General features: G+C 37.5%; 1 protein-coding gene across 1 annotated transcript in view; it reads left to right on the forward strand.

The window, feature by feature from the left end:
- The window catches only part of OPA1 (OPA1 mitochondrial dynamin like GTPase), a 50,772-nt gene that overhangs the window by 26,550 nt on the left and 10,692 nt on the right, over window positions 1-13,530 (forward strand). The window contains 5 exon segments of the mRNA XM_010406175.3: window positions 524-603; window positions 1,736-1,876; window positions 3,199-3,315; window positions 4,582-4,675; window positions 4,994-5,104. Of these exon segments, the coding sequence (XP_010404477.2) occupies window positions 524-603; window positions 1,736-1,876; window positions 3,199-3,315; window positions 4,582-4,675; window positions 4,994-5,104 (543 nt within the window).

Raw genomic sequence — 13,530 nt, forward strand, 5'->3', positions numbered from 1 at the left:
AGTGGTGTTTGAAGTAGTACTGATACTGATAGAAATACTCATCAGAATACAGCCTCAAAAGCTCTTGTGCTCTTGCAATGAGGCAACTGAAAGATAGACAATAGAGATCTATAGAGGCAAAAAATTGTATAAATCCATGTGTAGGAGAACAGGGTAAATTCAGGGAAAATAGTTGGTCTTTTTATGGTTTCTAGCATAATCAGTTTTGATGCAAGTTGCAGCAAGGTAAGATTTGGGGTTTTTTAAATGCATGATTTGAAACCAGGAGGGTGGTCTCGTTAGAGGGATGTTGTGTTTTTTATATACTTCTTGAAGTATCTACTGGTTGGAAGTAATTCTTAAATTTTAGTAAAATACATCAGCCATTGCTTTAAGTAAGACACCTGACTTGACTCAGTGTGGCGTATTTTATGTTCTCCAACATAAAATGTTCATTCTTGTTCATGTACTTAATTTTGAAAGTATAAATTTGGCTGGTGGCATATATTTTGTTTGATAGTTAATATCATACCTCCTTTTTCAGCTGAATCTGTTATTGAAGATATGGTGGGTCCAGACTGGAAAAAAAGATGGTTGTACTGGGTAGGCCGCACCAAAGAACAGGTAAAAGGAAGAAAATTATAAAGAATTTATAGTCCACTACCTTTAGAAAACTTTGATTATTACTCAGTACCTTTTCAAAACTACCAATTCTCTTCACACTATTTAGATGACTACAAAAAAAAAAATCTCATCATTGTTTTAAATACTACAGAGAATTTCATATACTTCTTCCCTGCTGCATCTACAAAGTGACTTGTAAACTGTTTTCCATTTTTCAGCTGAATTACATCTTTGCTATTATGCCGTTGATCTGTGTATTAAAGTTCTTGCAGTAGAAAGAATTCAGTGAAAGCAGGTGGAAACTGGGCTATTCTCTTCTATACGTTTCATGCCTGCCTTCTAAACAGAAGTCACATTCAGTTTCCTGTCATGCTCTGTTTGGATTTAATTAGCGTGTGATAGCATTATCACTAGCATTGTAATCATAGTTATATCTTCTGATTGTCCATATTCACCATAACATCTCCTCTCAGTTGCTCATAGCTTTTGGAAGTTTCTTTTTGAATTTTAATAGCACCTTTCATTCAATGCCCAGAGATGATGGGCTTTTTATATTACTTTTTCTAGATACTTGTCAAACTGATTCATACTTTAAAGAAGTAAGCAGAGTTTAAAAGGGTAGAGTAGGAAATAATTGTTTCAGGGAAGGGAGTTTTACAGGCAGCTGTTTGCAGCCAGGTGTGGGAGCAAGATAGTGATTTCAACCTATATTAATTAACTTCTATGAACAGCAGCTTAAAGGTATGAATCCGTGGAGAGTTCCTGCTAGCTAACAGGCAAAAATTACAATTTTCATCAGTGTCACAGGTGATATGTGAATGTGAACCCATCTAGCAGATATTCATGGAGGGGAAAGCTATGATTTTTTTTCCCACCCTTTTATTCTTGTTCTACATTGCTGTATATAATGAAGCAGGAAAAAAATTAAATTAACAGTGAATTATCCATTAAACATGCTGTATTTGTTGATGTGTCTTTGCACAAATTCCTTTTGAAGTAACTTAAAAGTGATAGGTAATAGTGTCAGAGGCTTTTTCTGCCCTGGCTTATTAAGCAAATGAAGTGTTTATTGAGGAGGTGCTGATGATCTGAGTCTCTAATAATAAATACCAACTAATCATTCCTGTCCTAGAATATTCGTAATGAAACAAAAAATGAACTTGAGAAATTAATCAAGTGCAATGAAGATCATCCAGCTTATCTGGCAAATGATGAGGTGACGACTGTCAGAAAGAACCTGGAAGCAAGAGGAGTAGCAGTGGATCCATGTCTGGTGAGATGCAGAATTGTAACAAGACACATGGAGGCTCCCTGTGAACACTTGAATGTTTTCTAGATAGCAAACAAGAGACTCCATCTGCATACTGAGTTTGTAATGCAGATGTTTCCAAACGAATCACTAAATGACTGCTTGCACGCAATTCACGCACTTCTGTTGGCTGGCAGACAAAGGCTGTACAGCACTTTGGAATCTGTCAGTTTTGACTGGAATCAGAATCTGCTGAGCAGATTTTCTTGCCTACATTATAACAAAGCTTGTTAGAAATTATTGTTCAGATGTAATCAAGGCCTTTGTGAGCAAGAAACAGTAAAAACATATTGTACATCCTAAAGCTTTCAGTGTAGTTGTATGTGAAGTTTGAAGTTCATTAGTACAATGAAGAGAGAGGAATTTTTTTTTAAATACTTGGAAAAAGGCAGGATTTTTTTAGTGTCCCAAGTGTATTGTACTTTTGAAATGTTCTGGAAAATGACATATCTCATTGCAGTGAAAGACTCTTAAGGGTAATTAGACCCCTTATCTAATCAAATGTAAGATTTTAAATAAATGAGAATTCAGACATTAGTAAGTAATAGATGTAGATTTCCTTTAGCAGTGATTTATTTTCTGCAGTAACTTTGGCTACCTTTTCAACATTAATACATGCACTTCTTCTAGGTAGAAGAGTTATTTAAATATCTGCTACTCCTTTCCTATACAGCACTTAGCATATTTTATAAAGTTCATATTAGTGATCCACATCCTCTGCATGAGGAGGCTGAGTGCAAATTGAGGTTTTTTTTCTAGCTAAGCAACTGATTTTCTTAATTATGTTTTATGGGTTTTCCAGAGAGGCATCTCAATGCATATATTTAATTTTGAAGAATTGAAACATAATAAGCCTAATCAAGAAAAGTTATAAATGTTTGTTTGCGTAAGACCTATTAAATATTTCTCTAAGCTTTAATCTGGTTTAATTGGTAAATTAATGTGTACAACTCAAAAATGTGTTCTCAGTGTTAATGTAAAGATTGTTTTGTAGTATATAATTTAAACGTGTTTTGGCTGCAGACAGTATTTTTAAGCATTCAGTTATGTGCATAGAAGAGTAGGTTTTTAAATTGACAGTCATCTGTAGTGTTTGCCAAGTGTAACTAACATTAATCATATCCCAGTTGCAGACAAATTTCTGAGAAATATTTAAACACATGGTACGTGATATCAATAGTGGAATTTGGAGTTACATTTTAAAATTAAATGCAGTCATTAATCTAAGCACGATAGTGAGTGGATGTATTTATTTATTTAGTCAAATTTAAATACTCTTTTCCTAGATTAAAGACACATGGCACCAAATTTATAGAAGATACTTCCTGAAGTCTGCTTTGAACCATTGCAATCTATGTCGAAGAGGTTTCTATTATTATCAGAGGCATTTTGTGGACTCAGAGGTAAACTGAAGAACAGATGTTTTTCATCTACACTGGTGCTTTGCCTTAATATTTGTATTTCAGTTGAAAAAAAATCTAAAAATACTTCAAAGTAGCCTGACCAGATAGCTGGTGATCTCAGTTACATTTTACATCAGGCTTGTAATGGATAAAATGCCATCCTGGTGGCAATTATGTAAAATGGCCACTAGGTATCAGCCATGACCTAAACGTCTGTTTCTAATTGATGTGTAATGAAAATGCACGGTTAAAAGCAGTAGTGTACAGCTGTTGATATGTTGTTGATATCCATTTCTCCTGCTTTTCCATTAATAGTTATTTGTTTTACTGATACAAAATATTCAGCAAACATCCTTATGGATTTATAGGAAAAGTATGGTCAGTAAGTGTTTAGAGTTAATGCTTGGAACCATGTGTGATCAATGGGGAAAAAAATGAACAGCTATGGAGTTTCCAAACAAGTCTTTATAAATGGCTTCCCAGTTTTGTAAACCCAAGCTTGTGCAACAAATGACAGTATGCATCAGGTCACAGAAAGAATACACCATTTTATTACCATTATATTGTAAATCAAAGAGAAATTACTGGAAAGGTAGACCTCTTCACTTTGTTTGTCTTTTGTTGAGCCATGAAGCCAGAAATCTTTTGTTACTTTAGAAATACCTTTGCCTGTAAGAGATAAGAGAGAATGAGATCACAGCATGGAGAGCTGCCTCTTCATGACACTTAAACTCCTATTCACGTTACTGTCTTTTTTAGGGTGTCCTAATGTGAACTTAATGCTCCCTCCTGCAATGCCTCCCTCTTGCAGGTGTAGAAACTGTCTCTTCTGTTGTTATCGAATACAGCCCTTGGCCCAGCCCTGTCTTCAGAAGCATTTGTCATGCAGGGAGGCACAGCCTGGAGCTCAGCTGTTGTCTCTCAGTGTATTTGCTTCGAACAGTGAGCATCAGGTTACACTCCCTAGCCTGCATAAAGTGTGTGCAAATTGTTTTTCCATGGTTTCCCATGATACAGCTCTTTCTGTTGAAAATAGCAAGATGTGAAGGTGTTGCAGTTCATTAAATAAGGGTGATGTGGTTCTTGTGAAGTATTTTTGATGTGTTTCCTTGTTACCTACACCAGTAATTCTATGGGATTTTTGTGCAAGATCTGGATATATATACATGATGTTACAGTTGCAGCTAAAAGTGTCAAGAGATTCTTGTGTGTGTAGGATGTTCACTGGACATCAGAGGTCTGACACCACAAGTTCTGTCATTCCAGCTCGAATGTAATGACATTGTCCTCTTCTGGCGAATACAGCGAATGCTGGCGATTACAGCAAATACACTGAGGCAGCAGCTCGCTAACACTGAAGGTAAGGCTCACAGTCAGTGGAAGGGTTTGAAACAAAAAATTGTCTCCTTCTAGAAAACTCATCCAATAATAATTTTGCTGAGAGAGAAAATACTCTTGGAAATTTAAAAATCTTTGTCAAAGGATGTCCTTTCTTAATGGCCCAAAGAAGGGGCTTCTGTGTTCAGAAGTTTGCCTTTTCTCCTATCAGATTAGTAAGTATGGCAACATACTGCATCTCTAACAGGCCTTCCCAAAATTTTGTCCTTAGGTCATTGGAGCTGCAAAAGTGTTGCCCCTCACTTTTTTTTGGTTGCTTTGTTGTTTTGGTTTTTTACAGTAAGGCGTTTGGAGAAGAATGTAAAGGAAGTGCTTGAAGATTTTGCTGAGGACAATGAAAAAAAGGTGATGCTCCTAACTGGCAAGAGAGTCCAGCTTGCAGAGGATCTCAGTAAGTACCCACTCTACAGTGTTTTGGAATGAGCTTGAAATGAAGCAAATTCTGACTACTGTCCTTGAGAATATTCAGTGTGATGTGGGTTGTTCATGTGTTGGCATTTATTTAATATCCTATAGAAGTTTTCTTAAATACGGTCAGATCTTACGGATTCAAAGGTGGACATGGGTAGTATAGTGTAAATGATATCATTTACACTGGATGTAATTTCACTGATATAAATATATGGCACCAGTATATTGAAAAAGCGTGGTTAAAACAGAGTAAGATTTTAAAGGGAGATCCTCCTTCCAGAGGGTTTACAGTAGTTTAATGCTTTGGGTCACTCAAAAAGTGCTGAAGGGTTTTATAATTAATATAATAAGATTTTAAGCAGTGAAAGTTTTTAAGGTGACAGTCCAGGATGAGGCTGTCTCCTGTTGTCTACCTGCACATCGAGTAGGGTTTAGACTGACTTTTAGCTGATGGCCTTGTCTTGTACACGTACAGTTGTCTTTTTGGCAGCATTCTGCTGTTCTGTGAGACTTCCACTTAAACCCCAGCTGTGCACCTGGTCTGGGAGGGGAAAAAACAATGTTGTGCAAAAGGGAAAAGAAAAAAAGCTAGTGGTAGATGAAGTTCCTGTAGTTATATTAATACTGCATGTTCACATCACAGGTGACCATTCTTCTTAGACCTCTATTTTGTGTTTGATGTAGAAACTAATTTTTGTCTTAAATATGACTTAGGATATTTAATTCAGAATAAATTAATATTGTGATCAGTGTTTCTTCTTTTAATTAGCAAAGTTCTGATATTCAGGGTTCAGTGGGACAGAGAAGCCTGCAGTAGCTGTTAGTTTCCGAACTGTGAATCATATTTTCCATTTTTTACATCCAAAACGTAACATAAATGTTTTGCTTATAATAAACTCAAAATCTAAGGATTTTTTTTTTAATAGTGCTGGTTTGGTTACACTGAAAATACTGTCTTATTGGAGTCTTGTTATCAAAATCCCAGTATTGTATTTGTTGTCCTTTAGAAAATGTAATATTTTGGAATTGTGAGTAGGAGTTCTAGTGATCTAGGGCAAATTGCCTGGGTTTTCTTGACTGGTCTCTGAAACAGGTGCTATGACTGTATAATTTTCATGATAGGTACGTAATTCTCTCTAAACATCTTGTGTTGCTTTTCAAACCCTGTATCAACCTTCATGTAAACATTCTTTCGGAGTAGGTAGAACATGTTTTACAACGTAAGGGGTTCTCCTCTTCTCTGTATATGTTGAGGTCAAATAAGTGGTAGCTGCATAGTAGGATGCAGACTTTTATTGAGAAAATTCTCCTTTTCAAGCAGTGCTGCTTGCTTTATTGCTTTGATGCTGGATGATGATTTTTTGGGCTTTTTTCCTGAGCAAACACTGGTATATAGGGAACCTCGGCAATTTTGATTTATCCTCAAGTATTCCATGTTTCAAAACAAAATAAAAGAACCCTTAATGCCCATGATGTTTAAATTAGCGTGTCTTTATTTTGCACTGAAATTGACTTAGAATTTTTGCATTGTCAACTTTGCTTCTCCCCAGCCTCAGTAATAGGCTCCCATTTCAAAGCAGTGACAACTGAGGTTGTTATTTTGTGAACTAAGACTAGACCTGTAGGAGCAGCCTGTGTGTGTTCATAACCTGAGGTGTCAGTGCATTGGTATAAATGCTTCAAGTATGTAGTTTGCATTTCATAAATTACTATATAGCAAAAACATGTCACTGCACTGTATTTCTTTAAATTCAGGAGGTCACAGATCCCACATGCATTATTCTAAGGAAATAATTGTTACTCAGTACAAAACAATGTATGATGACATGTTCTGCTTTATTGTACCTGTGGGAAGGTTTTAAAACTACCACTGCTTAGCTCCGTACTCAGATCAGCTGAGTTCTTTCTGCATGCTTTTTTTGCTAAGTGGCAGTGATTTTTATGGGAATATGACAGGAAAAGGGGGTTTCTTTGCCTTTCCCTTGGTGAATAGAATGCTTTTCTATGGTGCAGAAGGTTTTTTTTATACTTCTGAGACAGATTTTGATAGCATAGAGCATTGAACTCTCAGATGGCTATAATTTCCTTCTTGTAGCACTTAGTAAAATTCAGGACTCTACTAAAGGAAAAAATCCTGACTCCTGCGACACTCCTGTGACTCCTTGTTCATAACCTATTGGTATTTTAATTAGGAAGGGAAGCGATTTCCTGAAACACGAAGTCCAGTATCTCTATTCCATGCAGCTGTGTTTATATAACCCAGCTGATTCGAATATCTTGAGCTCCCTCTTCAAATCAGTTACTTGTTGGGGCTCACTATTGACACTGAAAATGTGTTCCAGGATGTCATTCTTCTGGTGGTTACAAATAGTCTTCTAATTTCCAGTCTAAATTTGTAAATAGGGGGCTGGGATTCACTTCCTGATTAGAAACTCTATTTGCAAATGTAAACTATTTATAGACCTGAGGTTGGGATGCCTCCTCTTGATGCTGATGATATGGGAACACTGTCTCACTACTGTTACATCAGTCTTCAAGTGCTGAAGCACTGAAAGTGTTTTATTGTTTATTCAGGATACTGGTTAATGGCTGTTGGTAACATGGGTGACCCAGTCTCATTATGAGAGCTCACACAATGAGAAAGTAAAACTCACTTGAGCAGGTTTTGTTGTCTGTGTTCTATAGCCTTGAATAGTATTTTAATCCTATATAAGAATATTCCTTGACATTTATGCCCTGAATCTTGCTGCTTCTCAGTGTTCATATCTCAAGTTTTCTTCTAGGTAAAGACTGTAAACAGATCTTTTAAACAAATTACTAATTTTTTTAATGTACTGAAGGTTCCTTTTTCTTCAAAAATGTGCTTTAAATGTAATGTAAATGTACTCCTTAACGTAAGTATTATCATGATACTAGTACCAGTGAATGGTTACTAAATTTATGGAAATAAAGAAGCCCTAGGATTAGAGTCCTTTTGGAAGAAAGGATTGTAAGGTACAAAAAGGGATAGAGGAGAATATGAACAGCTGAATTGGCAAAATTGACTTTAAAAATGTTCTAAAATGCAATCAATCTGTAAGAATACTTCTACTGAGAGATACACCTGTGGTTGATGTATCCCAGTGTCCTGACCCTGGCAGTGAGCAGGCGTGGGAACAACATAAGAATACAGTAGGGCTTGCCTGTTATGCTCTCAGAGCCGTGGTTTGTAGTTCCAAGATTTCCTAATCCTGAGGTAATATCTTTGTGATTAATAGGCATTCATGGACTTTTTTTTCCTCCTGTGAATTTCTCTAATTGCTTTTTGAACTCATGTAAACTTTGGCATCTGCAACATCCTGTGGCAATTAGTTCCAGGGTTCAACTACACATTGTGAGAAAAAGTACTTCCTTTTGTTTGTTTCTGAGCCACCTGCCAGTTTCATTTGGTTCTCCTTAGTTCTTGCACTGTGAAAAACATTCAGTAATCTTTTTCTATTCATTTTTTTTGCCATTCATGACTTCATAGATGTGTATGCTACCTGCACTTGATGTTCTTTTTTCTGACTTGAAAAGTTCTCATGGTCTAGTTGTTCTTTGCGTGGACATTGTTTCCTAGTTTCAATCAGCCTTGCCACTCTTTTCCTCTTTCTTAGTTCCACTAAACCCTTTTTGAGGTAAAAGAGCAGACTTTGCACAAATTATTTGGAAACTGTCTATATTATGGATTTATACACTTGTGTTATGATGCTTTCCGAGTTTTATTCTGGTCTTTTTACAGTAATTTCTTGTAGTCTGTTTCCTTCTTTGCCTGTTACTGAACAGTGAGCTGATGCTGCAGTGGTCTATCTGCAACAACTCCAAGTTCTTGTGTGAAAAGTAACAGCTGTGATATTTTCATTTTCTTGTCATGTTTTTAAACTGTAGGTACAGTTGAGATGTGTTTATTGGTTTCTTATTATGAGGATTCAGAAACAAGAGTAATTTGCTATCTGTCTCTTGTCTCTCTCATGTCTAACTGGGTACTGCAGGCTTATTCAGCAATTGGTAGGAACCTGTTTTAATGCAGTTGTTCACAACCTCCCTCACAACTCTGGGGCATTATTTTTATTGAAGTTCTTCACCAAAGTTGTCTGCCATTTGAGGAACATAGCCTTTACTTGGATAGCTTCCCCAAAACCAGGAAGAATTACATTTACTTTCCACTTGGCACCTGCATCTCGATTGTGCTCATTGCTGAAGGACAAAATACTTTGATTTGAAATTTATATTCCACGCAACTTAGTATTTGCTTATCTACATCAGTGTCTTAAATACGCTGTGTTCTGTAAGAAGTGAAATGGGGTAGAGGGAGCTAACAGTACAATGGTAAACATCAATATTTTAAAAGGAAAATTTCACAGAAAAGCCTCTTGGCAGGACTGCCCTGTTTGTATTGCAGGCTTTAAGGCACTGCTTCGGGCTGGAGGGAAAATCTAATGGTGGCAAGTCAGTGCCTTCAAATTCCTGCAGCCTTGTTAGACACAAGTGTGTGCAGCTCTACCCAAATCTTTTTCACTTGCTCTTTTTTATTACCCTTTATTTGTACAGTACCTTTGAAAATGGATGAGTCAATATATATCCTTTAATTTTATCAGTGATCTTTTGCAGTATTTGCAAGTTTATACTGTTTTGTCCTGTATTTGCGTTTAACTTTCCAAAGTGAATGATACTAAACATTCATGCAGGCTGCCTCTGAAGTTGCTGAAGGTTTTAAATGTTAAATGTATTTTAAAATGGGGGCTTGGGTGGTTATTTATGAAATACAATTAGTCACAGCTTCCCTAGAACTGTCTTTTTAATTATGTTTTTCAGTATTTGGTAATATTTTTTTTTCTGGGAAAAAAATAATACATAGGCGAAAGAATTCAATTTCAATATAAATAATGTGTTTTCTGCTGTTTTATTTTTAACACAAATGCCAGACTAGTAATTTCAGCAGAAATACTCAGTGCAAAACTGATAGCACGTGGATAAATCTTACCTTTCTGTAGACTACTTTGTAACATGGTAGTTGTTTAAAACGTTGAGTTCCCAGTAAAACGCGTCCTAGAACTAGCTCCGTGTTTCCAGCATTTATGTGCCGCCGCGCTGAGTTTCCTCCACGCGGCCGCGGCGGTGGGGAGCTCAGCAGCTGCGGCGCCGGTGCCGAGCGCGCGGTGGCGCTGAGCGGCCGCGGAGGGGGCGCGGGGCGGAGCGGCGGCACCGCGTGTACCGGGGCTCCCCTCCGCCTCTCGGGGGAATATGCACTTGACTGTCCTTGTCCCTCTTGTTTTCGATTCCCTCTCGGGGATTGTTTTGGTTTTTTGTATGGTGTGTAATTTATGAAGATCGTAAAGGATGGTCTTTTTTTTTTTTTTCTCAGCTGCACATTTCTGGTTAGCAACTGCATGGAAAATACTAGTTTAGTACACTTTATTAAGAAAAAACTGTTAGGAACTGAATCCTTTAATCATTTCAGAAAGGAAGTGGATATTCCAGTGTCTTATCCTAAAGCTGTGTCATCTCTCCCTATTGCAGTAGCATCTAAAGCATGCTAGGTGGTGCACATAGATGATGAATGCTTCAGGTGAATCCAAGCTTCAGGCAGGCAGCTGGAGCTTTGCCATTCACTTCACTAGAACGGAAATCTCGCAGACCCAAAGAAATACACATGTCCTATTTCTTCTTCTTCTACTCTTTTTGTACAGCAAAACTATGAATGTTGCAAAGCCACTGGATAAACAAAATATGGTACATACAAAGCATCTTTCCTAGGTCAGCATACTATTCATCCAATATCCTGTGTCCTCACAAGTTGGAGAAGAAAACCCAGTTCTTCACCAAATTATAAGTAAAACCATGTGCATGGGAGAGTCATTGGCAGGAGGTGGGAATGCCTGTGGAAACTTGATCCTGAAACTGCTAGCTATGGATGTGAATAGATCAGCCTCCAAGTTCATTTGTCAGTAATGTTGACACCTGTACAGGTGTCGTGGGCTAGCTGAGGCTTTATTCTGCACAAAAGCTTTTTGAAACATTTGAGGAGTAAGCCCTCACATGAAGAAAAGACAGCTTAGGGCCATTTGTTTCAATTCTGTCATACGTTTGTAAGCTATGAAATGTAATAGTTTGCAGAACTTAATTATTTTCTTGTAAAGACTAAAACATATAAAAACTAAACAAACCAGAGTTACAGTAAAGTACTTTCAAGTTTTATATCTAAAGTCATTGCTTTGAAGTCACAGCATTAAATTTTTAATTTACTTTTTCTCTTGTTGAATGTAAACCATTTGCCAACTGGGAGCATGAATGATTTAATATCATATAGGCATATAATAAACTTGCCAGTTTAATGGAGTTAGAATGCTAAGGTTGGCACTTCATATGTAAGTTGCTGACTCAGGACCTGAAGTTCCTGTGATTTGGCTAAGCTGAGTGGATTCTGTTGTGTCTGTTCTATGTAACAAACTGGTTTTAATCCAAGTGAGTCCCCTTTTTTGTTATGCATTTATGCAAAGTTGGGGATAAAGTCTGTGAAGAGTACTTTGCATGTAATTACTTGCTCCGTGGTTACATTTTTTCTTTCATTGCTGTTAGCTGCAGAACAAAAATGTTGTGTAAAAATAATCCTATACTGTGATCATTACTGTGGCCTAATTAAATTTCAGTTCCTTGAGATGACTGCCAATCGTGTTTTGATTTGACCTCTATCATTCATGACATTGTTGATTACAAGTGCTCCTTAAAATCAGGCTTTGACTTGGCTTTCTGAAGCCTTTGCTTCCCTTTGCTCTTCTATTATGAGCTTTAACTTCTTTTTAAAAGGTCACAGTGTTTCATAGGGGCAAAGCTCAGCTGTAGGGGGAAGGATCTCTCAAATAAGCAGATCATAGGTAATTTTCCCCTAGAAACTAGAGGCGGATGAAACAGCTCAAAAGGCAGTGGTTAGAAGTCCTTAAATCAGAACCAGTGTGGTTTTCAGTGTTTACAAGATACAGAAAAAAGGTATCATTTTCAAGATATTTGAAGGTAATGCCCAAATGTCACCCCTGCCGCCCAAAGACAGATACAGAGGAAAGAGGGAAGCATCTTAGGACATGCAAATGGAAGAGTAATTTTATTAGAATCTGAAGAATTGGGGTTATTTTGTGCTCTTATTTCTTTCACAGTGCCTAAATATTGGAGTTTTAGAAGCCACTTAAGTAAAAATACAGTTACTTCATAGTTGTAAGAAAATTCCAGAAGTGTCAGCAGTCTTGCTTTCATCTCATTCTCCTTTCACCTGGTCATAGCAGTGAGAAGCACTCACTCATCTCATCCTTAGCTGGCAGAATATTACACCAGGGGATGGTGTGGCCTTCTACCCAGACAGAAGCAGAGCTGCCATTTCCCTCTGGGAATCACCAAACAGATCTCCAACTTCTGCTAAGCATGTGCAGGGTAGCTGCTCTCTTCACAGTCCCCTGCCAGCAGCTTCCCTGAGGACATTAATATGGCCTGTATCTTATCAGAGGCTGCTTGTCATTGAGAGCACATTTATTTCTGCCCCAGTCTCAATCAGTTACAAAATGTGGGCTGTCTGTTTCTTAATGAGTTCAAGCTTGTGCTGGTGTCACCAGTGTGCTGGTGGCAGCATGACTCCTGTGCTCCCTTTGAGCTCTGTAGAGGTCCTGGTGCTCCGTGACGCAGGAAGTTGGGGACAGTGTGCTTGGAATCAGTCTGTACAGTTGTGTCTTCAGTTTCCCCTGATTTTGAACCAAAGCAATATCTCACAACAGATTTGCAAACTTCCTGTTAGAACGCAAATTAATTGTTTTTGCACGACTATCATGTTTTTAATTCCATGTAGATAATTTAAGAAATTGACCCAAGCAAGTGTGCTTTGATATGAAAGACACTAGTTAAATGTTCAAGTTCTTTTTTATTTTTTTCTCTTGAGTTTTGGGGCAGCAGCATGAAACTAATGAATTAAAACCAGAAGAATGTGTAGGATGGTCTGTGTGTCAAAGTGCAGATAATGTAGTTCCTGCTTAGTGTCATGGCAGAAAGTGCTTTAGAAAGCTGCGTCTTCTCAGAGAGGGAAGTAATCCTCAAGGGGGAACATACATCACTTGTAGACATCCTGTGATGGAGTGATGGTTTACTTAACTTAAGAATCCCAGATGACCAAAGCCTGTCTGCTGTGATTTCTTAGTTATTGATGAAGAGTTAGGCACTGATGTCCAGGTCCTAAAACGGATCCTTACAAAGTTCACCACATTTGTCACTGACTAAAAGAAGCCTATCACTTAAAGTTGACATTGAAAAATAGTGATAAACTGCTACATGAATAATGACATGTTTAATGCCTATTAATCTTACTCTAGACCCATGTCTCTTGTACTTGAGGGTCATTGTGGTGTTGTC

Source organism: Corvus cornix, chromosome 9 (genome assembly GCF_000738735.6).
Source record: "Corvus cornix cornix isolate S_Up_H32 chromosome 9, ASM73873v5, whole genome shotgun sequence".
NCBI classification, from domain to species: domain Eukaryota; kingdom Metazoa; phylum Chordata; class Aves; order Passeriformes; family Corvidae; genus Corvus; species Corvus cornix.